The 25,615-nt window shown below is 40.8% G+C and overlaps 2 protein-coding genes across 17 annotated transcripts in view; one reads left to right on the top strand and one right to left on the bottom strand.

The window, feature by feature from the left end:
* Positions 1–1,404: 1,404 nt before the first annotated feature.
* TUBD1 (tubulin delta 1) lies at positions 1,405–24,690 on the bottom strand. Of its 6 annotated transcripts, none has more exons than XM_037494578.2 (10): positions 22,569–22,813; positions 22,111–22,232; positions 21,513–21,724; positions 18,771–18,918; positions 17,211–17,427; positions 15,925–16,156; positions 13,394–13,558; positions 7,580–7,720; positions 5,823–6,006; positions 1,405–2,918 (listed from the first exon to the last, which is right to left on the bottom strand). In XM_037494578.2, exons 3-10 carry the CDS (start codon positions 21,682–21,684, stop codon positions 2,816–2,818), a joined length of 1,362 nt encoding a protein of 453 aa, XP_037350475.1. In that variant the 5' UTR covers positions 21,685–21,724; positions 22,111–22,232; positions 22,569–22,813; the 3' UTR covers positions 1,405–2,815. The 6 variants fall into 6 exon arrangements, with proteins under 6 accessions (XP_037350475.1, XP_037350476.1, XP_037350477.1 ...); XM_037494579.2 differs by having other exon boundaries at positions 22,127–22,232; XM_037494580.2 differs by lacking the exons at positions 22,111–22,232; positions 22,569–22,813 and adding an exon at positions 24,608–24,690.
* The window catches only part of RPS6KB1 (ribosomal protein S6 kinase B1), a 137,944-nt gene continuing 135,335 nt past the window's right edge, over positions 23,007–25,615 (top strand). For 9 of the 11 annotated variants that reach the window (XM_037494574.2, XM_054689486.1, XM_037494571.2 and 6 more), the window contains exon 1: positions 23,015–23,211. In XM_037494574.2, coding sequence (XP_037350471.1) covers positions 23,071–23,211 — 141 coding nt within the window. In that variant the 5' untranslated portion in view covers positions 23,015–23,070. Of the gene's footprint in view, positions 23,212–25,615 lie in introns of all 11 variants that reach the window. The other 2 variants (XM_037494566.2, XM_037494567.1) reach the window with 1 other exon arrangement.

Genomic DNA, 25,615 nt, shown 5'->3' with positions numbered 1-25,615 from the left:
AAAGTTGAACATGGAAATAGGAAAGTTTAACAAGCCATCACAGGGGACCTATACTTGTAGCACCAGATAGCCAAACAAACTTAATCACATGGTAAGCTTCATTTACACTATGTGATTATTTAAATAAAGATTTATTTATTTATGCATACCAGAACTGGGTGCAGGCCAGAGGTATAGGGGTAAGAGAATTCACCAGAGACAGAGTGGGGAACAGAACCGGCAGATTGACTGAAATACACTGGTGAAGGGAGCAGCGGGCAACTCAGGAGAGGTCTGCTGCACCATGTGGCAGCTCCCTGGCTGGGGATCAAACTCTTGCTGCAGTGGCTGTGGATCGCTTCATAGGTTGCGTCTTAACCCCTTTGCGCCACCAGGGAGGCCCTTTGTGATTTTTTTTTTTAAAGGTTTATTTTTATTTATGCATGGAAGACCTGGGGTATAGGCCAAAGGTGTGGGGGAGAGGTTGGGAGGGGTAAGAGGGTTCACCATAGGCAGAGTGGGGAGCGGTGGGAGAGACAGAAGAGGTCTGCTGAGCCATGTGGATTAGCTCCCTGGCTGGGTTTGAACTCATGTCACAGTGGCTGGCAATAACTTGATAGCACTGAGACTTTAACCCTGTGGCACCAGGGAGGCCCTAGACTATGTGATATTGACCCTATCTCTTTAGTCGTATTCAGTGCCTGACCCTGAGTAGATATTGATTGAATGTATGAATTGACTGAGCACAGTGAATTGTGGGTACACTGACTTCTAGGTGATTCTTTAAAAAGATCAAAATGCTGCAGATTGACTGGCTAACAAGGGGATGGTGGGCAGGAGCAAAGCTAGAAGCAAGAGGGGATGAATAGGAAAAAACACATTCTACAGTTTAAAGAGCTCTTGAAACCACCAATGAGGGAGAATGAAAAAGCTTGAAAATAAGCAGTTTGAATTTATACTGTACTCAAAGCCAGCAGGCATGAATCCTGGTTCTTTTTTTTTTTCTTTTTTAAGATTTATTTACGCATACAAGAACTGGGGCACAGGCCAGAGGGGTCAGGGTTGGGGGGGTGAGAGGATTCACCAGAGACAGAGTGGGGAACAGAACAGGCAGACTGACTAAAATACACTGCTGAGGGGAGCAGTGGGCGAGTCAGGAGAGGTCTGCTGTGCCATGTGTGGATAGCTTCATAGGTTGCGTCTTAACCCTTTGCGCCACCAGGGAGGCCCTCACCTTAAGACTTTAAGATTAACTTCTAGCAGTGTTCTTCGGAATCAGTTTAACCCCTACTGAGATAATTCAGTTACAGATCTTCACATTAATGTTGGTTTAGTTTGGGGAAATTATTTTAGTTTTTTGGTTTCTTTAATGCTAAACAATTACTTTCAACTTTGTTTTGTAAAAATTATCTAATTATTTTTCAAGTATACTTGAGTTAACAAAATACAGCAGTGGGGTGTGCCTTTTAAGAGCTGAACAGACCACTTTTTACATTCCTTAGAAATAAGATATGGTTCAGTATTTTAAATCATAGCAACAGTTGATAAGAACAACAGTAAAAAGGTAATCATTACCATATGCAAAGAAAAAGAAGAAACCAGTGAAACTCAATTGTCATGTTTCCATATAAAAATAAATCACCACTGGTAGATTTGGCAGAAAGGGCAAACTTTCCTCTTTGTTTCCCATTTTACATTTGTTAATATAATAACACATGTGATTTATTGTAGTACACCATTCTTCTCAAATTCAGTTGCCAATTTTTAAGTGTTTTGTCCTGTGTGAAACCCACGGTGTGTCAATTTCATGAAGCACAGTATTTCCTTGGTATAATTTTCTTAGTGAAATTGGGCTGAAAGCCCTCACCCGTTTTGCTGAAAAGCATATAGCCATCTTCTACAACAGTTAAATGCCTATAAGTAATTTTCAAACACTAGTTGAGTAAAATCAGTTTGTGCTCTGGCATCCCAAGATATAAAAGAAAAACTGACCCAACTTTCTGATGCCTAGGAAATTTAAGAAAAGGAAACAAGATAAATTTTTTATTTACTTTTGTATATGAACATAGTATTTATTAACAACATCCTGGTGGTAATTTTTTAAAGATTTTATTTTTTTTTTTATGGAGGATCTACTGAAATCCACTGCTGAGGAGAGCAGTGGGTGAGACAGGAGAGGTCTGCTGTGCCATGTGGGTCAGCTCCCTGGCCAGGGATCGAAAGCAGGTCATTGTGGTGGGCCACTGCAATGGATATGCTGACTTAACCCCTTAGGCCACCAGGTAGGCCCCTGATATTAATTTTTTAAATAGTTGATTAAAGTGGAAAATTTTACATTTATAAAATATTCAAAATAGATGTTCACATTGTAGCATTTGATAATAGCTCCCTCTGGTGGTTCAATGCATTCACTTCAACGATGAATACATTTAAAAACAGAACTGGTTTTTAGCTTAAAATCATGCTGTTATAGTCTAGCTCATATTTAGTGAATGGGATAAAGAGAGATTTAGGAACACGGAAAGAGAAAACAGAATTTTGCAATTTTTTTTGATAGTTCCAGAGTGCCAACATCTCAGTAAAGTGTTTCTAAAGTTCTTTATATAGTAGCACCGATTTTTCTTACAAAAATACCAAGTAGATGTTTTCATCGAAAACATATTATTCTCCATTTAAAAGGTTTTCCTCCATTTTTGTGGGTATAGTATGCAGGAGAAACCAGCATTTGACTTGGTTATTTTTATAAATGAGACTTTGGAAACTTTATAGAAATGTAGTATTGTAAATATTTTAGTCCAAAAGTTGATTGTAGGTCGTTTTCTGCCTTTGTTTAGGATTAGAGGTTGTAGTAACTGGCAATCACCTGTTCTAACAATGTGAAACTGTCCAAAAAATCCTCTTCTTCAATTCCAAATTTTGTGTACTGATGAATGTAGGCCCTGGTGAGAGAATAAGAAAATGAAAAATGACCAATCTCGTACAAATGAATGACATTTTTTAAAAAAAATATTTTTTATTTATTTATGCATATAAGAGCTGGGGTGTAGGCCAGAGGTATGGGGGTGAGAGATTCACCAGAGACAGAGTGGGGTCTACTGAAATACACTGCTGAGCAGAGCAGCAGGAGAGACAGGTGAGGTCTGCTGAGCCATATGGATTTGCTCTCTATAGGCATTTAACTGTTGTAGAAGATGGGGATCGAACTCTTTGTAGTGCTGAAACTTAACCCCTTGTGCCACTAGGGAGGCCCAAATGAATGACTGTTAAACTCAAACAATAAATAGATCTTTCTTAGCTCATGAACATTTGAAAGTGGCAGACTCTCTTATAAGTTTTATATTTCCTTCAATGTTTACTCCAAAGACTAGCAAACTTTGAAAATGTAGATCCAGCTCCCTATTTTTTTAGTATCTAAGAGAATGACAACAAAAGACCCACAGGACAAAGAAGTATGTTCAGATTTGGCTGTCTACTCAGCACATATTTTATACCCTAGAGGTATAAAATAAACTCTAAAAAGTACCTGCAGTTTTAGCTAAGGCTTAAACTGCAGAAATACATTAATTAAGTTCTAGGAATAAAGTGAAGCTTGCTTCCCAAGTGTTTCTCAGACATTTAATTTGCAACTAGGTCAGGTGGAGTAATAGCCTATACTCCCAAAAATGTTCTAAGGTAGATGAAGTTGTGTTAAAAAAAATCAAGGGAAGGGCCTCCCTGGTGGCACAGGGTGTTGGGGCGCAGCCTATGAAGCTGTCCACAGCTGCTGAGGCGCGAGTTCAATCCCTGACCAGGGAGCTACCCACATGGCGCAGTGGGCCTCTCCTGTCTCGCCTGCTTCTATCCTCAGCAGTGTATTTCGGTGGGTCTGCCTGTTCTGTTCCCCACTCTGTCTCTAGTGAGTCCTCTCACCCCCCCGCACCTCTAGCCTGTACCCCAGTTCTTGTATGCATAAATAAATAAATCTCTGGGGAAAAAAAGAAAAAAAAAATCAAGGGAAGACTAATTAAATTGACATGATAATGACTGCTACCATTTAATGAGAGCAGGAAGGAAAAGAAACCAGAAAAAAACAGAGTATGAGGGTCTGGAAACTAGAGAGGTTCCTAAACATGGAGGCTTCTGGAATGGCCACATGCAGGATTGCGTAGGGAAGACCTTGGGAACCCCATCTTATCAAAGTAGAGGTGTTGTCCAGTCATTTGAAGAATTTTGCTTTTGCCTTAAGTCATTATGGTAGATGTCATGAATCTGATAAAACATTTCTTTTTTTTTTTTTAAGGATTTATTTATTTATGCATACAAGAGCTGGGTACAGGCTAGAGGTATGGGGGGTGAAAGGATTCACCAGAGACAGAGCGGGGAACAGAATACACAGACTGACCGAAGTACTCTGCTGAAGGGAGCAGCGGGTGAGTCAGGAGAGGTCTGCTACGCCATGTAGGTTGCTCGCTGGCAGGCGGGGGAATTGAACTCGTGCTGCAGAGGCTGCGGACAGCTTCATAGGTTGCATCTTAACCCCTTGTGCCACCAGGCACCAGGGAGGCCCCTCTTTTTTTTTTTAAGATTTATTTATTTATGCATATAAGAACTGGGGTACAGGCCAGAGGTGTGGGGGTCGTGAGAGGATTCACTAGAGACAGAGTGGGGAACAGAACAGGCAGAGTGACCGAAATACACCGCTGAGGGGAGCAGCGGGTGAGTCAGGAGAGGTCTGCTGCGCCATGTGGGTAGCTCCCTGGCCAGGGGATCAAACTCATGCTGCAGTGGCTGTGGATAGTTTCATAGGTTGCATCTTAACCCTTTGCGCCTCCAGGGAGGCCCTGATAAAACATTTCTAAGTATCAAGTAGACATTTCTTTTATTAACCACCCTCATCCCTACCACTTCAAATGTCAAATAGACATTTCTTAGTATCAAGTGGAGTTCAATCTAAAAATTTCTTTCTGAGCAAGATTATAATTTCATTTCTTTCAAGGATCTTATCTTGGACAACTATCTTATTGTCCCTACCTAATAATGAAACAACGACTTAATTTGAAAAGTATTCATTTAGTTAACAACATAATATCAAGAATCACTGAACATTTTACTAGGTAGGCACTGTACTAGGTGTTTTTATATAACTATCTCATTTGATCCCGACCACATATTCTCTCAGAGATAAGGAGAGATAAGGAGACAATTTAGAGATAAGGAGACAAGCCTGAAGTAATATGCCCAGTGTTTGACACCCACAAAGTGACTACCATGCTTACAGACTGTCTGCCTCCAAAATTCATGTGTTGAAATATTATCTCAAAAGATAATATTAGGAGCTGGGTCTTTTGAGATGTGATTGTCATGAGGGTATCATGAATGGATCTAAATTGGCTTTTTTTTTTTTTTTCGCCTAGAAGAACTGGGGTGTAGGCTAGAGGTACAGGGTGTGAGAGGATTCACCAGAGACAGGAGAGGTCTGCTGTGCCATATGTGGGCTAGCTCCCTGGTCAGGGATTGAACTCAGGCCATAGCAGTGATAGTGCTGAGACTTAACCCCTAACCCACCAGGGAGGCCCTATATTGGCTCATGTTAACTCCCTTGCACCTCCAACCATTTGAGGAAAAGAAACCACCTATGAACCAAGAAGTGCGTGGGTCCTTGTCAGACCTCAAATGTGCCTTGGATTGATCTTGGATTTTCCAGCCTCCAGAACCATGAGAAATACATTTTTGTGTTTATGAGTGACTCAGTCTATGCCACTCTTATTATAGCAGCCCAAACAAACAAAGACACTCCAGATCCTGCCTTGTCTTCACATCATCTCCTAAGGTTACACAGGTTTGTAGAATTATCTTTCACTTACTTGGAAGCAAACATATTCCATGCTTTGTCCACAATCATGTCGAGTGGTTTTACTAAGAACTGACTGTTGCTCACCAATGCTGCAGACTTCTCATATTTGCTAAAGGCTCGCTGGGTTTTCCATACATTGAAAGCATCGAGAGGCTTTAACCAGGAAGTATAGAGAGCTGGATCTTTAAATCCCCCTAGAGTAAAACAACAAACCATTCTTTATAACACGAATTTTTAATTTGGGAAAAAAAATTAAGAAACAGGTATTTTCTTGTCCCTCTACCCAGAAATCTTTTAAAACTTTCTACTGATTTTGGGGAAATAATTCATATTCACTGAAAAAAATTCAAACCATTCAGAAATGTACTATGATATGTCATCTGAAAGACAGCTGAAATGCTACCACCATCTAGAGATAATGACAATAAACATTTTATTGCTTGCCCTTGTACATGTACTTTTATACACAGTCTCTTCTATAATCTGTAGTTTTCATTCACCAATATATTGTGAATCTCTTTTCCATGTCAAAAACCATCATTAGCATATTTGTGGGCTCTTTATATGAATGCCATAATTTATTTAACACATTTCCTACCATTGGCCATTAAGATTGTTTCCACATTTTTGTTAGCATCAAAGATGTTGCAGTGAATACCTGTTTAAGAACACCTCCGTGCACCTGTGTCATTTACTGTGGGTAAATTTTCGGAAGTTATTATTTTTATTAATTTCTTTTAAAATTTAAAAGAATGAAGCAAGTATGCCATATGACTAACTTGAAATGATCTCTTTTTAATCATATTTCAATCTCTTTTTATAACACGCTTTTAGGGGGGGGTCTACCTGGTGGCCTAGGAGTTAAGTCTCAGTGCTATCACCACCAAAGCATGAGTTCCATTCCTGGCCAGGGAGGTGACCCACATAGTGACCCTCATGGTGTCTCACCCGCTATTCCCATTAGCAGTGTATTTCAGTAGATCCACCTGTACTGCTCCCCACTCTGTCTCTGGTGAATCCTCTCACCCCCCACACCTCTGGCTTACATTCCAGTTCTTCCATGCAAAAATTAATAAAACAAAAAAAAACATATATAATACCCTTTAAGGTGTATTATAGAGACTAGATTCTTTGTTTTGTTTTGTTTTTTTTCAATCACAGCCAGAAGTATCAAATCACTGTGGGAAGTCATCAAATAAGGATAATATAACTGAGAGACTTGCTGCCACAGAAACACTAAGCAACTATGAGTATTCCTTTTTCAACTTCCTGAAAATTTTATACAAAATGCATGTCACAAACTCCACTACTTGTCCTACAATACCTGATTTTATCTTCTTTGACATAGAACCCCTGAATTTTAACTGTGCTGACTGCCACACAGGCAGTTAGGTGTGGCACCAAGAGTCAACACCAGTCAATGGCTATAAACACAAATATGCTGTGAGGCCCTAGGAGGAGGTATGTCCTTTGCACATTTCTATGTGATCTGACAACTGAAGCTTGAAAAAGATGTCTAGGACTTTAAGGAGGAAGTCACAAGGAGAGGATGACAGGACAATCAGATTAAGGAAGAAAAAATTTTATCTTATTTAAAACACTCCTGTTTTGGTGTCTGGTCACATACTAACTGATACAATGGTTACTTTCTGATACTAAATCACAGTTTTATTTTTCTTTCTCTCCGAATCAATTCAGAAACTTTTTTTTACCATGTGTACCATATGCAAAATATACATTTTACTTTTCACCTTAACTTCTGCTTACCCAGATCTGCACTGTGCACATCTTTCCCACGAAGGATGACCAAGTTAGCAATGGAAGTGTTAAAATGAAGTTCCTTGTTGACAGACATTTTACCAAGAGCAGGAAGTCTTGATAAAGGAGGCCGAACATGCCAATCAATACCTACCAAATGAGAAAAAGAGATTTTATAAATGACTTTGGACAAGAAGAGAAAAATGTATTATGGCATGTGTATTTTATATCAATTTCCCTTTGATAGGTAAAGGTTCTTTTCACTAAGTTTTTAAAAATTCTTATCAGGTTCACCTGAAGTGATTCAAACTATTTTTTTTTATTAGATGAACTGGGGTATAGGCCAGAGGTGCAGTGGGGTGAGAGGATTCACCAGAGACAGAGTGGGGAGCAGAATAGGCACATTTATTGAAATAAACTGCTGAGGGAAGCAGCAGGCGAAACAGGAGAGGTCTGCTGCACCATATGGTTAGCTCCCTGGTCGGGGATTGATCCCAGGCCAAAATGGTGATAGCGTCGAGACTCAACCCCTAGATCCCAAAATCATATCATTCTTGAATACACAGAAAAAGCAATATATAACAAAAAATATTATTTAGGTTTTCCTAAAATGTTTTCACATCTATAAACTTAATCACTTGTTGATTCATCATTAATGCTACCCATTTTTTCACACTTTATTTTTCTCTGAGCCTCCAGAACCTGTGATACAGGGTTCCTTAAGGGAATCCATGAAAACATTAAATCATTGGCTCTTGAACTGGATTTGTAATCTGTAGAGCACATCCCCATTTGACTCCTGTTTAAGGAATGTTGCTAAACTTGTTTGTGATGATGACTGCTTCTTTCCTATCTGAGCAGAAAAGGAAAGTTTTATTTTCTGGAGAGAATATATATGACTGAGAGTGTCTAGACAGGAGAACCAGGCAGAGTTAATGCAGGGTACATACTGAAACCAGAGAGAGCAAGTAAAAACCATGAAAATTATGACCTCCTCCTCCTTTTGCTCCCCCCAAATCACTAAGGCTTTGTCTACCTAATACTGAAGACAGACAAATGAATACTAGGTGTAGAGGGCTGTAAAGAGGGTGGGGGTGGAAATCTAGATTGAAGCATGTCAGAGGGCTCTTAAAAGGATGAAACTGACAGAACAACTGAATATATCAAGAAGAAAATCTGGACAAGTAGAGCAATACTTAGGATTGAATAATTGACAGGGGCAGATAACTAAGCAAATGAAAATTACATGCAATTACTAGCTCTTAAGAGAATTTAAAAATTATACTGGAAAGTAACCCGAGGATTCTAACATGACATGGCTCAGCTGTGGACAGCATTAACTAGGTCATGATCATGTGAAGCTTAGTATCTCTTCAACCCAATGACATAACTCTATTTGAAGGATAAGAAGACTGAATATCTACAGGGCTTGGTGGCCAGGGTGGAGAAAAAGCTAAATCCTAACCTTCCACAGGGGTAAGTAAATAGAGTATACCTAAATAACTGACAAGTCAATAAATGGCAATGACTAGATAAAAACAGTAAAAGAACAGTAAGAGTGTTTTGAAACATGGTTCCTTCTGGGAAGGAGAAAATAAAGGAAGGTTATGGACTGACAGTTTCAACAGTTAGCTTTGGAGAATTACTTGATGCTTTAATCTATATAGATATTTTAAATGATGGCACAAACTGGAAAATTAAGTAGCTATTATAAAAGTATAAGGTGTGTCTAAATGTACTTAATTGGAAAGAGGGTCAGAAAATATTATGCTGAAAAAAGTTGTGGAACAAAAAATTCATAGAATGTATAGAACGTATTCTTAAGTCTTAAGAATTCTGCGCATACTCCCTCAGAATGCACTCTAGTTCTCACATGCACAAATTAATCCAAACTAGCAAAAATAAAACAACTAGTGACATGTAATTTTAAGATAAAATGTTTTAAATAAAACTTAAAAATAAACAAGTAAGAGGGGCCTCCCTGGTGGCGCAAGGGGTTGAGTCACAGCACTATGAAGCTATCAGCAGCCACTGTAGCAAGAGTTGGATCCCCAGCCAGATAGATGACCTCCTTTAAAAAAATAAGCAAGTAAGATTATATCTTAGTTTGGTTCAGATGGCCAAGTCAAAAGTCATGGAAAATGATTTCCAGACTTTAACATTCTAATCAAGAAACTGCTAGCATTTGCCCTGCTGAATTTGTTTTTTTAAGGTTTATTTTATTTATTTATGCATACAAGAGCTGGGGTATAGGCCAGAGGTGTGGGGAGTGAGAGGATTCACCTGAGACAGAGTGGGGAGGAGAACAGGAGGATCTACTGAAATACACTGCTGAGGAGAGCAGTGGGCGAGACAGGATTGGTCTGCTGCGCCTTGTCTGCTCCCTGGCCAGGCATTGAACTCATGCCATGGTGGCTGGTGATAGCTTGATAGCACTGAGACTTTAACCCTTGGGCCATGAGGGATGCCTGCCCTGCTTAATTTTTATGGACCAATGAACAATTCCTGTGTACCTTCCATTTTCCCCTTTTTGAAAGGAAGTGTCCACTATTCTGGTCTGTTGTGTGTGTGCAAGGAACTGTATTCAGAGAGCTATTCCTCAAGAAATCTCACCTGAGGAGAATAAATTCACACCTGGTTCTGCTTTTAATTGACAAGAGTCTAGACTTTGGACTGATGTGCTAATGGGACAGAACTTTTCGAGCTTTGGGAGAAATACATCCTGCATATTAGAGGAAATGATTTATTAGGTGACAGAGTGTAACAGCCAGCTACCAAGATGAACCACAATGACCCTTACCTCCTAAGATTCATGCTCTTGTGTGGCCCCTCCCAACTGCAATAGGGCTAACCTCAATAACCATAAGGATGGTGTGTGACCTCCAAAGCTGGTCATAAAAACGAGTGTAACTTCTGCCGTGCTCCCTCTTGGATCACTCATTCTTTTAGTCGCCAAGACAATATAAACAGATACATTGCTAATGGTGACATTAATGGGGTCAGTCTTCATAGCAAGCAGTCTGGTAACATGAAGAGTTTTAATATTACATCCTTCTACTTCAAACCTGGCTAGAGACATAAATATGCTTATTCATATATTAATATATGTGATAACAAAAAGCTCTATCTCTAGCTGTGAATGTTGTTGACACCCTAAAGTCTTGCATGGGAAATGACTAAGCAAGTTGAGGTTTATTGACCTAAGAAAGCTTAGAGCAGCACTTTGTCTTACACCACCCTGAGGAACACAGTGTTCCTTGAGATGTTAACAGGTATTGCTAGAAAAACAGGTATTGTGGCCACAGAAAATAGGAAGCATTACTCTGGGATGTGAACTTTCTACTTAATCTTCAAACCTCAGGCAGTATAATAGAATAGCCATAGGTGTTACAGATAAATGAAGAGGAAATCCACTTTCAGAGTATTTAAACCTAAGATATTGTAATTTGTGATATAATACATGCTTCTAGTTAAACATGACAGTCTGAACATACTTTTGTCACTCCCCAAATTTCATCAGATAGGGTATTTTGGGTTTTGTTTTGTTGTTGTAAGCATAAACACGAAAAAAAGGAATGGGCAAGAAGATCGTGGCAACAAAATTTTGGAAGATAGAAAGCAAAATTTTGGAAGGTTATAGACTTAGCAACCAGGAAAAGCTGAAACTTGCCCGCTTTGGAGGTTCTAGTAGTCCAGCTATTTTTAACATTAGAAGAAACAGGATTAGTTAAAAATCTCACTGCATGAGAAGTGAGAACTCCAGACCCTTCTTACTCCTTACAGTGGGGAAAGTGCCCCCCCATGACCCCAAAAGAAGAGGTTTCTGCTCAGGAAAGGATAAACCAGGGGGCCCTGGTCTCAGCTAAACTATGTGTTAGGCCACTGTCTGGGTTCTGAAGAAACCGCAGTAAACAAAACTGATAGAAATTCTAGCCCTCATAAAGTGTACATTCTCCTGAAATACACAGGAGATCCACACTAAGGAACTCCAGAGTGCTACAAAGAAAAAAATCCTAAAAGATTTCCAAAGAACGAAACAGGACCAAGAATTAGATTGACATGGGACTTATCACAGCAACACTAGAAGTTGGAAGATAAAAGAGTAATTGAAATACTGAGTGAAAATGATTCTCAACTTTCAGTCCTGCACCTGGTCAAACTATCAATCTAATTTTACATTCCCTATACTTTTCTTACGAATCTTCTGGAGGATATAAACCATCACTATGAGGAAATAAACCAACAAAGAAAAATTTGAAAGCTAGGAAACGGGATAGAATACAGGATGAGGCAAATAAAGATGCCAGTGCCAGTTGCTTATCAAGCCTCGAGAGCCATCAGTCCAGACTGCATTGGGAAGATGAAGCCTCTTAGGGGGACATCCCTAAGCAGATCAATAAAGTAACAGATACCTAATGGGCTTGAACATATTGAGATGGAATTCGTGTTATAGAAGAATTTAGGGATAGAATAGTAATAGGTACATAGAATAGGGAACAATATATATTGTTAATTCTAGGAGATAAAATGTAATCTGCATATATAATACATGGCTTAACTGTGATTAATGTTCACAGAGTGAAAGTAATATAAGTACTGAAAGTACTGAAAGTTGATCTAACCTAAAAACATGTTATAACTATACTGGGAGAAAGGATAGAGGTGTGTACGCATATTCAAGGGATATAAGAAGACTCAATTCTCAGGCTTCCCTGGTGGCCTAGGGGTTAAGTCTCAGTGCTATCACTGCTATGGCCTGATTTCCATCCCAGGCCAGGGAGCTAACCCACATTGTGCATCAGACCTCTCCTATCTTGCCCACTGCTCCTCTCAGCAGTGTATTTCAGTCAATCTGCCTGTTGTGCTCCTCATTCTGTCTCTGGGGAATTCTCTCAACCTCCACACCTCTGGTCTACACCCCAGTTCTATACACACACACACACACAAAGACTCAGTTCTCAATTTTCACATTATTAAGGTGATTGAAAATATCTAAAATAGGCAAATAAAACAAACAGACAATATAAACAAGGTATTTAGAAATATGGAGGCAAACTCCAAAAGAACCTGCTAAAAATATTGAAAAAGAGAGTTTCAACTGGAGAGCAGGGAAATGTAGGATAGTGGCCTGCACTTTTCTTCATTATAAAGTCATACTGGACAATTTCTTTCCCAATGAAATATCATTTACATACAATGTAAGTTACAGGTTTAAGTATACACTTAAATGAGTTTCAACGACTTGATTTTTTAAAAAACTATGTTCATATATTACTTTGACCAAAAAAAAAGAATTTAGATGTCACGCTCATTTGAGATATTTTTGGGAAACAAAACTTGAAGTGAGGGCCTCCCCGGTGGCGCAGTGGTTGAGCGCTGGGTTGCGAAGCTGCCTGCAACCTCTGTGGCGCCAATTTGATCCCCGGTTGCTCCCTGGCCACTGGAGGAGGGTCCCACATGGCGCGCAGACCTCTCCTGCTGCCCGCTGCTCCCCTCAGCAGTGTACTTCGGTCCTTCTGCCTGCTCTGCTCCCCGCTCTGGCTCTGGTGAATTCTCTCACCCTCCCGTGCTTCTGACTGTACCCAGTGCTTGTATAAATAAACAAACAAAAAAATAAATAAATGTTAAAACAAAAAACAAACAAAAAAAAAACTTGAAGTGATTGAGAAGCTCTCCTGGGATGTCCTGGTGAGTTTTTGCAGGAGCCTCCCTGGCTAGAAGAAGGGACCATTATTTCAACTGACACCAGATGTTTATATTGAGAACTCTGGCACAAGCATTTTTTCCAGCTTGTGGGTTGAATATTTTTAAAATACCCTTTACCTTCTTCCATTTTTGCATTAGAAATGAGCATCTGTCTCAAGTGCTTGAGGAGGCCAGTCCAAGTAAACGTGCTATATGCCAGTGAGTTCTCAGACATTTGAGGAATGTTTCGAACACTCAGCATCTTGAATTCCGGATGAGGAACTAAACTCTCCATTAAGTCTCCTGTAAAGGAAAAAATTCGAACTAGACTTTAAAATTCTACATTGTTCCCATTGGCCTCTACACAACCATGACTTGATGGTTTTGGAACTAAATGTCTTTTCCTCCAGGGTCAGAACTGTTTAAACCTTACTACACACATGAGATTTCAGAGGCAGCGCCTACTATAGACCCATATTTGCTTCATTTTGGCACCTATTTTAGCATGAGTGACAAACACACTTTGCCAAAATGGAAATAAGAGTTAAGAAGCTGGGCCTCCCCGGTGGCGCAGCGGTTGAGCGCTGGGTTGCGAAGCTGCCTGCAGCCTCTGCAGCGCCAGTTCAATCCCTGGCTGCTCCCCAGCCACAGGAGGAGGGTCCCACATGGCGCGCAGACCTCTCCTGCCGCCCGCTGCTCCCCTCAGCAGTGTACTTCGGTCCTTCTGCCTGCTCTGCTCCCCGCTCTGGCTCTGGTGAATTCTCTCACTCTCCCGCACTTCTTACTGTACCCAGTGCTTGTATAAATAAAATAAATAAATCTTTAAAAAAAAACAAACAAACATTGTTTAAAAAAAAAAAAGAAGCGAAGGAGCTGGAATATGAAAAAAATATTTAGATAAATTGAAAGAAAATAAAGCAAGCACTGTGTGTCACTGTGTTCACTATTCCATTAGAAAATATCCTTATTATTTCTCTTATTAATGTGGTTAAATGATATTTATATGAACATCAAATTCTACTAGGGCAAAGGACAAGATTAGTGGGCCTCCCTGGTGGCATAGGGGTTAAAGTCTCTGTGCTATCAAACTATCTCCAGCCATCACAGCATGAGTTTGATCTCCAATTCCTGATTCCTGGCCAGGGAGCTAACCTACATGGTGCAGTAGACCTCTCCTGTTTCGCCCACTGCTCCCTTCAGCAGTGTATTTCAGTCAATCTGCCTGTTGTGCTCCTCATTCTGTCTCTGAGGAATCCTCTCACCCCCTTTTACCACACCTCTGGCTTAGATCCCAGTTCTTGTATACATAAATAAGTAAAAAAAAACTTTTTTAAAAAAAAGATTTTATTTATTCATTGATTTTGTAGAACAAATGGGGTGTTAGCCAGAGGTGCAGGGAGTGAGAAGACTCACCGGAGACAGAGTGGGGAGCAGAACAGGCAGATCTACTGAAACACACTGCTGAGGGGAGCAGCAGGTGAGACAGGGGAGGTCTGCTGAGCCATGTGGGTTAGCTTCTTGCCTGGGGATGGAATTTCTGCTGCAGTGGCAGCCAACAGCTTAAGAGTGGTGACTTTAACCCCTGAGCCACCAGGGAGGCCCTAAAAAAAATCTTAAAAAAAAAAAAAGGACATGATTAGTAATTCCTGAAGATAGGAACATATCTATCTTTTTTTTTTAAATTTTTTTTAATAGAGGCATGTTATATTTATTTATTCATTTATTCATTTGTTTGTTTTGTTTATACATGCACTGGGTACAGTCAGAAGCGCGGGAGGGTGAGAGAATTCACCAGAGCCAGAGAGGGGAGCAGAGCAGGCAGAAGGACCGAAGTACACTGCTGAGGGGAGCAGCGGGCAGCAGGAGAGGTCTGCGCGCCATGTGGGACCCTCCTCCGGTGGCTGGGGAGCAGCCGGGGATCGAACCGGCGCTGCAGAGGCTGCTGGCAGCTTCGCAACCCAGTGCTCAACCGCTGCGCCACCGGGGAGGCCCAGGAATATATCTATCTTAAGAAACTTGTATTTGTAATGAAATAGAATTAAGGAGAAAGGCTAATTTGCTTTACATTCAGAGCTGTTTTATATATTTATAGAAAATAGGAGAGAGAACATTAACACAATATGAAATGTATGGCAACAACGAATGCAAACTTATCCTACATCTTAATGAAAGCAACAAATTTTGACACAGACATCTAAAAAGATTGCACAAATGATCTTAAGGCTGGTGGAATTTCCTCTAAGCACAAGAATCCTCCTCTGTAAAAGAAGAGCTGAGTTCTATTACATACCATGCCTAATAAACAACAGCCAGCAAATAATTCCTAAACACTAATGCACGCATTGTTGTCACATTCTGCTATTCCAGCTTTCTTGTTCAATTACTCTCATCTTAAGCATTCTTGCCTCAGTTTCCTCATTTGTTCTCAGAAAGAGAAAGGATCATAAAGAATGGAGTGGGTGGATAGCTACTACTCTTTTGAGAAATTTAGTAAGTAACTTCTTAGTACTTATTAATAAGACAGTTCAGAGAGCTAAGCAGCTCTTCAGGACAGTTTTGTGATGGAGACCTCGTATATCTTCAGGCATACGAGAAGAGCCAGTGAACAGTAACTTTGAGGCTTCCAGAACATGAGACTTTGGTACAAGTAACAAACAGGGGACAATTACCTAATGGATTTCTCCTGTAGTGAAATGAGCCTTCTTCATAATAAGTAGGCTGGAACACACTTCCCAGTTGATGTGCGAGGACTTGATTTATATCGCTAAAAGAGATCTGCTTGATATTCATCAGTTTTGCACAGATCTTGTGAATAGCATCATTCTCATGAATAAGGAGGGCGTCTGATGATCGGTACAAGTGAGAAAGAGTCAAAATGGAGTTGTAGTTCTGAACAATAACCTAGATAATAAAAGTTCAGAAATAAAAAAGGCAGGAAAGAAGAGCAGTCTCTTAAAAGGGTAGGTTCAAAGGTAGCCTACCTGAGTCCTAATCCTGGCTCTGTCACTTTTTATTTTATTTATTTATTTATTTTAAAGGTCTTTTTTTAAAAAAAAGATTTATTTATTTATTTTTTATTTATATTTATACAAGAACTGGGGTACAGGCCAGAAGCACAGGAGGGTGAGAAAATTCAACATAGACAGAGCGGGAAGCAGAACAGCAGACGACCGAAAACACTGCTGAGGGGAGCAGCAGGTGAGACAGGAGAGGTCTGCCTCGCCATGTGGGCATCTTCCTGGCTGGCCAGGAGTCAAACCCATGCTGCAGAGGCTGCGGACAGCTTCACAGCACCGCATTCAATCTGCTGTGCCACCGGGGAGTCCCTCTGTCACCTTTTATATATATGATCTTTGATAAGTTATTGGATTTCTCTAGGTCTGTTTCCTAATATGTAAAATGGGGAAAAGAATTATATCAGCCTTTGCATTGCAAGGATTAATGACAGAATGCAAGCAAAGCACTTAGAACAGTGACCTGTATCTATTAAGGGCCCAATAAACATTAACTATCACACTTTATTCCCACATTTCCTATAGTGACTTTTTTCACTTCCATTTATTATTCCTCCTAGCAGGCTGATAGACAGGAAATTGGGCTGTATAGAAATTTCCTCTCAATAGAAAGAAATGAAAATTCTTTGAAGGTTAACAATGGCACCGTGAAGCAACATGAGGTCAAGGTCCCTGCTTTACATATAGACAGAGGAAATAAACCAGGAATGGTTTCCTAGGAGAATATGTACATTTGTCTATTTTGAAATTTTAAAAACAGGGTTTCTCATTTGTTTGGAAAAGTAAAGTTAAATGAGTTGTTCATGAAAGTAGCATATTGTATAATCACTCTTGAAGCAGTAACTTAACATTTTTAAACAAAGGCCAAGCTCAATCTTTTGCCTACATTTCATTGCAAAGATAAATGCCAAATATAAAGTTATCAATAAAGATGTTCATACCTCACCAGTTCCATAAGGCCAAATAATTTGATTCATTTTCAAAGAGTCTGAGTACTGATCTTGTAAATTCTGTGTTATAAAGGTTCCTAGTCCTGATCCTGTGCCCCCAGCCATACTCATTATAATGAAAAAACCACTCAAAGAGTCACATTTCTCCGCTTCCTTCTGGATTAGGTTCATTATAGATTCTTCATGTCTGGGTCCATGAACAGAGTAACTGTGCAATGCAAAAGAAAAAAACATACAAACACCTTTCAATTTAAACAGAGCCATGCAATGCAGAGAGAAAGATATAAGCTAGTGAAGACTTTTGAAAGCTAAGGAAGTGGGCCTCCCTGGTGGTGCAGGATTTAAAGTCTCAGGGTTATCAAGCTATCAAACTATCGCCAGCCACTGTGACATGAGTTTGATCCCCATCCAGGGAGCTAACCCATCTATGTCAGCAGACCTTTCCCATCTTGCCCATTGCTCACCCCACTAGTGTATTTCAGTAGATCCACCTGTTCTGCTCCTACCCTGTCTCTGGTGAATCCTCTCATGCCCCACACCTCTGGCCAACATCCCAGTTCTAGTATGTATAAATAAATAAAAATAAAAAATTTTTTTAAAAAGAAAACTTTAAAAATAAATAAAGCTAAGGAAATGAACTAACTCTCATGAATGGTACAGGTTCCCTGATTGACGAAATTTAAAATTTACAAATTAAATATATTTAACAGGTGAATAGGCCTAGAAGAGTGAATTTCTGGGTACACAAAAGTCTCTTGTACAGGCTACTACTTTAGCTGAAGACTTCAAGTAACAGGTAGTTACGCAAGTTTATGTTATAATAGTCTATATTCCCAAAGCAATGGTTCTCCAACTTGTTGCATGTTAGAATCACTTGGGAAAGCTTTGAAAAATCCCAACATCTGAGCTTCATCCCAACCAAATCAGAATTTCTGGAAGTAAACCCTAGAATTTGCCAAAGAACCCCTGGAAACACTGCTGCCTTGTCATATTCCCTATGAGTTGGAATACCTGCAGGAGATATTGTATGGATAAGTTGGTTGGCATCATGACAGTGAAGAAGGAAAACCCTGCTGCAATAGTTTCTTGGTTCCATCATTACATGGAACTGAAAGGAGGTTGATAATTTCTTCTGGGTAAAGTCACACTCTACATTTTAAAACTGCCAATTTCAATATTTTGTGTTTGGTACATCAAGTTGTAACTATACTATATACTGACTGTGCTGCTGTATCTGAAATGAAAATTATGAGGAATTCTTTTTTTTTTAAAAGATTTATTTATTTATGCATACAAGAGCTGGGGTACAGGCCAGAGGTGCGAGAGGTGAGAGGATTCACCAGAGACAGTGGGGAACAGAACAGGCAGACTGACTGAAATACACTGCTGAGGGGAGTAGCGGGAGAGACAGGAGAGGTCTGCTGCACCATCTAGGTAGCTCCCTGTCCAGCTGGGGATAGAACTTGTGCTGCAGAGGCTGCGGACTGCTTCATAGTGCTGTTCTTAACGCCCCCGCACCACCAGGGTGGCCCTATGATGAATTATTCTTACCCATATGCCCAGTTGTTTCCAGAACCTTGTTTTTGACAGAAGCATGAATGTTGATCATATTTCCATCGGCCAGACTGGGCAGCCTTGGATAGTGTTTGATTGATAACTTTAGGTTCCATGTCAACAAGTACAGCCCGAGCAACTGGAACTATAGAGGGGGAAAAAAATCAAAAGAAAAATATTTTATACGTCTTAGTTGGGTTAAATCAGAATATAAACGTCTATGTCTGAAAAAAATCCAAAGGTTGAGTGCCGAAAGATCTGTTATACTGCTTAGAAATCAAAGTGGGCAGCAGCAGAGATATATATAGATGGTTTGTAATGCCTAGCATTCTGCAAAGCAGGATGAATCAGCATGGCTAAAATATCACTGGGTCAGGGCTACAGAGAGAAAGCCTTGAATACAAGATGAAGATAAAAATCAATCCAGTCCTAGAAGGAGTAGTGGGAGAGAGAATACAATAACACTTAATCACACTATGATGTGATGTGACCCCTGATAAGTCATACTAACAAAGTAGCACAGTCAGGTACAAAATACTATGGGCATAACAAGTAGCTTAGGATTATTGAAGCAGAAGATAGAAAAAGAGGGGGTGGGAGAAATGTAGAATGGAGATGGAAAGCAGGCAGGGCTGAGATCTTTGAAGACCTTGTATGCATTGCTAAAAGGTTGAAATTTATCTTTTAGGGGCCTCTCTGGTGGTGCAAAGGGTTAAAACGCAGCCTGTGAAGTGATCTGCAGCCACTGCAGCACGAGTTCAATCCCCGGCCAGGAAGCTACCCACATGGCCCAGCAGATCCCTCCTGGCTCGCCCACTGCTCCCCTCAGCAGTATATTTCAGTCAATCTGCCTGTTCTGTTCCCCACTCTCTCTCTCTGGTGAAGCCTCTCACACCCTTCACCTCTTGCCTATACCCCAGTTCTTGTATGCATAAATAAAGAAATCTTTAAAAAAAAATATCTTTTATAGGCAAAGTGAAGCCATCAAATATTTTCAAGTGAGGAGGAATAGTCAGATATCTTTTTTTTTTAAAAAAAAGATTTATTTTATTTATGCATATAAAAGCTGGGGTGTAGGGCAGAGGTATGGGGTGGGTGAGAGGATTCACCAGAGAAGAGTGGGGAGCAGAACAGGTGGATCTACTGAAATACACTGCTGAGTGGAGGAGCAGGTGAGAAAGGAGAGATCTGTTGTGACAAGTGGGTCAGCTCTCCGGCCAGGGATGGAACTTGTGCTACAATGACTGCAGATAGCTTGACAGTGCTGAACTTAACCCCTTGTGCCATCAGGGAGGCCTCAGATGTCTTTTTTTTTTTTTTAAAAGATTTATTTATTTATTTATACAAGCACTGGGTACAGTCAGAAGCGCGGGAGGGTGAGAGAATTCACCAGAGCCAGAGTGGGGAGCAGAGCAGGCAGAAGGACCAAAGTACACTACTGAGGGGAGCAGTGAGTGGCAGGAGAGGTCTGTGTGCCATGTGGGACCCTCCTCCAGTGGCCGGGGAGCAGCTGGGGATCGAACCGGCGCCACGGAGGCTTCGGGCAGCTTCGCAACCCAGTGCTCAACCGCTGCACCACTGGGGAGGCCCCAGATGTCTTTCTTAATGGAAAGCAATTGTGACAGAAAGTTCTAGACAGGGGGACTCAAGAGTGTCTTGAAATAGTCCATGTTGAGAGACGAAAAGAGCCAGTACTAAGGTAATGAGAATGAAGACGGAAAGGGAATGGTTTAAGAGATATGTAGGAGGTACATAAAGCATATGTTCTAAGATATATGGGCAGTAAAAGTCCAAGTTTTAAAGGAAAGATAATGAATGACCATGGATATAGAGGTGTAGAGTCTAAGGTGCACATGGGAGATTCAGGTGAAAAAGTCTACCAAATAGTCTGGGAGAGAAGCTGGGCTAGAGTTCTGAGAGTCACCAGTGTAAAAGAAACAGTAAATTATGGGAGTGACTGAAATAGCCCAGGGAGAAGTATATAAGTGAGGACAGAGGAGAACCTGAGATACAACTATTAGAGAAGAAAAATTCAGAGACTAAGGATAAGGAAGTTTCAGGGAGGATGTTTTACAGTAAATGTTATCAAGAGAATTTAATTAAATTAAGAAAAGAAAAAGAGTTTTTAGATTTTATAATTAGAAATCACTGGAAACTTTTGTAGAGCAGGGATGTTTTAGGGCAGAAGCAAGATGAAAACAGGTTAAAAAAGTACTCCTTTGATAATCTTGTATAAGAAGACAAAGAGGTAAGAAGGAAAAAGTAACAGTCAAGAGACAAGGGTTTTTTAAAAATATATATATTTTTAAATATTTATTTTCCTTTGTAGAAGAACTGGGGTGTAGGCCAGATGTGAACAGTGAGAGGATGCACCAGAGACAGAGTGGGGAGCAAAACAGGCAGATTGACTAAAATACACTGCTGAGGGGAACAGCAGACAAGGCAGGAGAGGTCTTAAGCTCCCTAGCCAGGGACAGAACTCAGGCCATTGTGGTGAGAGCCCTGAGACTTAACCCATAGGGAGGGCCAAGAGACGACTTTTGTTTTCTTGTCTGGTTTTAGATTGGCAAAATCTGAGCATCTTCCTTTATGTGAGAGGCAAAAGTTGTTAACACAGAAACAAAGGGTGGGATGCCTTAGGAAGTTGGGAAGGGAAGGGGGTTTGGATACTATGTGGGGGCCTACCGTGAAGAGGCTAGTTATATTAGAGTAAAGGAGAGGACTTTGGACCACACATACCTCCATGTTCCTCCTCACTGAAGAATCTTTCTTTGCAAGATGCTTGATATGCCTCATTCTCTCTTTTACAGCAGAGTCCATGAGGACAGTGTGAGTCACGAAATAAAGTATCAAACACTTCAAAACCAATCTGATTGCCACACTGACCAAGCTGTAGTGTTATAATTGACATGCTGAGTTCTTAAACCTAGTTCCTAAAAAAAGTAAGCAACCTGTAATAGAAAAATATAGGCATTGATAACCACTACATTACTAACAAAGAGCAAATGAAATGTCATGTATTAATATATATCAATATAAGTTTTATTTTATTTGAAAACATTTTTCTTACTTCAATGATCAAAAAATAAAGTTTTAAATGCCATATATGTATATGATGCTACAGATGAAATAGCTGTGTTATCTGAGAAACCAATACATTCATTCAAGTATTTGTTCTCTTTCACTATGTCATTTTGGATTTGGGACTTATTGTACCAAAATTCATTCACACACAGCTCAATATTTCCCAGAATCTGATTTGTATTTACTATGTTCCTAAGTATGCATTTAAAACAAAACAAAATGTATGCTGGTTAAAGTAATTCATAGTATATACCACAAATCACACGGACACATAGAATGCAGAGGTTAATTCAATAATTGTAGGTTTAATTAACACGAATTTTCTTTCTTCTAAATGACTTTCTCTCTTCACCAATTACCCTTCTGGCCTGGTAACTACAGTTAACAACAAAAAGAGAAGTTTTGTTTAGCTTAGATAAATGAAGCTTGCAAAAAAAAATCAGATGAAATATTAGAGAAACTTTTCTCTCTTTTTAACATCGATAAAGACCTCACACCGGGTATGTGCAGCACTGGAAAAACAATGTACAGACTCTGTATTTAAACTTCAAACAACTCTGCAAATAGGTAACATTATTCTCATTTTACAGATAAGAAAACCGAGCTTCTGAAAAGTAATGTGACTTTTGAAAGGCCATTGAAGTAGTAGACAGCAAAGCCAAGACTCCCTCTCCCCACCTACACCAGGCCCTCCCCATAAACGCAACTCACTGACAGCCCCAGGACCCGCCGTTTCTTTCTGGCTCAAACTTCAGAGGGGCAACCCTCTCATTATGCGCATGCTCCCTTTCAAAACGAAAAAAGGCAAAGGAGAACGAATGCGCATGTTCCACATGCGAAGTTTTGTTGTGTGCTTTTTTTTTTTTTTTTCCCTTTTCCGAGAGGTTAATTACGCATGTTCAATTTCAATTTATCAACTTCACACACACGGCACGCATGCTCATAGCCCATCAAACGCTGTGGCTCACAATGCGCATGCGCCAATCGTCACGCGCAGCTTCGACCGGGGTTCTGCGCATGTTTCTGCCAGTAACTGGGCCCTGGCGATAGTTCTACGCATGTTCATTGCCCACAGTTCGGCTTCACAGAGGCCTGCACGCATGCTCCGGAGCTGAACTTGAGGAGCCAGTCCAGGGCCTAGGCGCAGACGCACTGAGTCCAAGCAGCCGGTGATGGCGGCTGCGGCGGCGGTGTCTGCGGCGGGTCCGGGCCCATGAGGCGACGACGGAGGCGGGACGGCTTTTACCCGGCGCCGGACTTCCGAGACGGGGAAGCTGAGGACATGGCGGGAGTGTTTGACATAGACCTGGACCAGCCAGAGGACGCGGGCTCTGAGGATGAGCTGGAGGAGGGGGTGAGGCCCGGGGTCCCGGGGGGCCCCAGGTGACAGGGCCCGGGCGGTGGCGCGGGCCCTGGAAGCCCTGCGCGTCCGAGCGCGCGGAGACCCGGGAGGCGTGTAGTTACCTGCGGAAGCCGAGGCGCCGCGCAGCCCGAGACGTGAGAGCGGGCGGGGCGGACCTGACCCTAGGTGTGAGGCCGCCGCGGGACTTGCAGGTGCGGGTTGAGCCGCTCACCTGAGATCTGCGTGGCCAGGGGCAGCCTGTCTGTGGAGGGCGCGGGAGGGGGCGCGTGGTCAGTTCTCGAGCTGCTGCGCTGGAGTGTAGCGGGCGCGAGCGGTGGAAGCGTGTGCTGGGGGAGGGGGACTGCGCTTGCTGGCTGTCCCGTAAGCGCAGGTGAGGTGCGGAAAGGTTGCCCTGCGAGGGTAAGATTTCAAGTATTAAATCTTCAGACTTCCCACAACCACCTCTCTTCTCGGCCTGTCGCTTCTCTCCTAGGAAGCGCTCAGCTGTTAGAAGTGACAGCTGAAAACTTCTGTCGGGAGTAGCGCTGCCGCTGCTGTTACAGCCACCAGGAGTTTTATTTCGGGAGCAAGGGGGCTCTGCAGCATCTTCCAGGGTTTGTTTGTTTGCCTTTTTTTTTTTTAACCTCTTCCGTGTGATTTTTTTTTTTTTTAAGCATTTATGATGACACACGGCATTTGTAACTTACCCCCAACTTGAAGATACCTACATTTTTGTTCAAAAATACTTTATGTAATTTGGGGGTGGAAAAAAAAAACCCAGCGTTGACAGCTGTGCTTTGGCTTGCCAAAAATAAATTGCTTGAACTGAGACTTGTGAATGGTGGTGTGAGGGCTTTTCTTGCTGAATTTACGGCACTAAATTTAGAGTTGTTTTCCCTAATGCATAGCTTGAATTTTACCTTTGTTGTCTTTACTGGTTGGTTATTTGTTAAGGAATATCATTCTTTTTTCAAGAGAAACTCATTGGACAATTACAATTGCTTCTGAAGTTCCAAAAAATGGTATTGTCACACTAAATGGCTGATTCTGAGCAAGTGATTATCAGTGATAGTCTCCTGGTAATTTGGATTCTTAATTTAATTGTCTAGATGAGTACATGGGTCAATGGCTATTGTCAGATGCTTGCTATAAAACCCTGGTAAGTAAGTTGTTCTCTGCTTGTTGATAAGAGATTGAGAACTGTGAATATATTAAGAAACCAAGTGGGCTGAAACAATACTGTTCTTTTCATAATCAGATGGTCAAAATCACACTTTTGAAAGTGGGTATTGAGATATGTGCTTTTAAATATGTTTGCATAAGGAATTCCAGTTAGTCTCTTCATTGTTGGACATGGATACTGCACTAAATACAATCTGAAACATATAGAAATATTTTCATTACTTACAGTTTTCATTACATATTCTGATCAGTTATTAAGGCTCCATATGGCAGTGGCTTTGGAGCAGGGCAGGGAGAAAACTGGATAGGATAGAAGGGTGTTTTGTGAAGTCATCCATTGAACTGCTAGAATTTTGAGACTATGGAGTTATCAGAAGTTAGAGGAATTGGGAGTAAAATACTGTATTAAAATTCCTGTTTTGAAGTGGTACTTTCTTGGGGTATGTTTTGCTCTGTTTCTGGACTTTTTTTTTTTTTTTTAAGGTTTATTTATTTTTATACAAGAGCTGGGGTACAGGCCAGAGGCACGGGAGGGTGAGAGGATTCACCAGAAACAGAGTGGGGAACAGAACAGGCAGACTGACGAAACACACTGCTGAGGGGAGCAGACAGGAGAGGTCTGCAGCACCATGTGGGATTCTCCCCAGCAGTGATCGAACCCCCACCTCTGAGGTCCCGTACAGCTTCACAGCGCAGTGCTCAACCTACTGCCACCGGGTAGGCCCTTCTGGACATTTTTTTCGCTAGGTACAAGCAAATAGGAGTTTGAGAGGGTATGGAAGAAGAGATTAGAGAAATTGATGGAGATAAGAAAGAGAAAGAAATCTGGCCTCTGTAGTAGGGAGAGGAACTTTTTGGGGAAAGAATAAAAGTAATTGAAGAGGATTTTGAGGAAGAGCCTTCAGCAAAATATATCTTAGCTTCACAGTGCTTTTGGAGTTGAAAATTTTTTTTGAGTGTGTTATTCTAAGAGGTGCCACAGGTAAACAAGGAAAAGAGTTGGAGAGGAATTGGGTTGGACACTTACCTTTTTTTGTTACATCCAGGTGTCTCTACAATAAAGTTTTACAATTCTGAAAAATTAGAAATTTGGATTTTTTGAAAATCTGGCTTTTGTGAATTTATAATAATATAACCAATTCTGGCTTTTTGTGAATTTATAACTCTTAGTACACAAGTTTTTATATATCAATGCATATGAGAAGAGTCTCATTTCTTCATTTTATAGTAAGGA

Source organism: Talpa occidentalis, unplaced genomic scaffold, assembly GCF_014898055.3.
Source record: "Talpa occidentalis isolate TD23 unplaced genomic scaffold, MPIMG_talOcc4v2.1 talOcc4.7, whole genome shotgun sequence".
In the NCBI taxonomy this organism is placed as follows: domain Eukaryota; kingdom Metazoa; phylum Chordata; class Mammalia; order Eulipotyphla; family Talpidae; genus Talpa; species Talpa occidentalis.
Note: the sequence above shows the minus strand (reverse complement) of the source record. Positions and strands in the feature narration are given on the sequence as shown.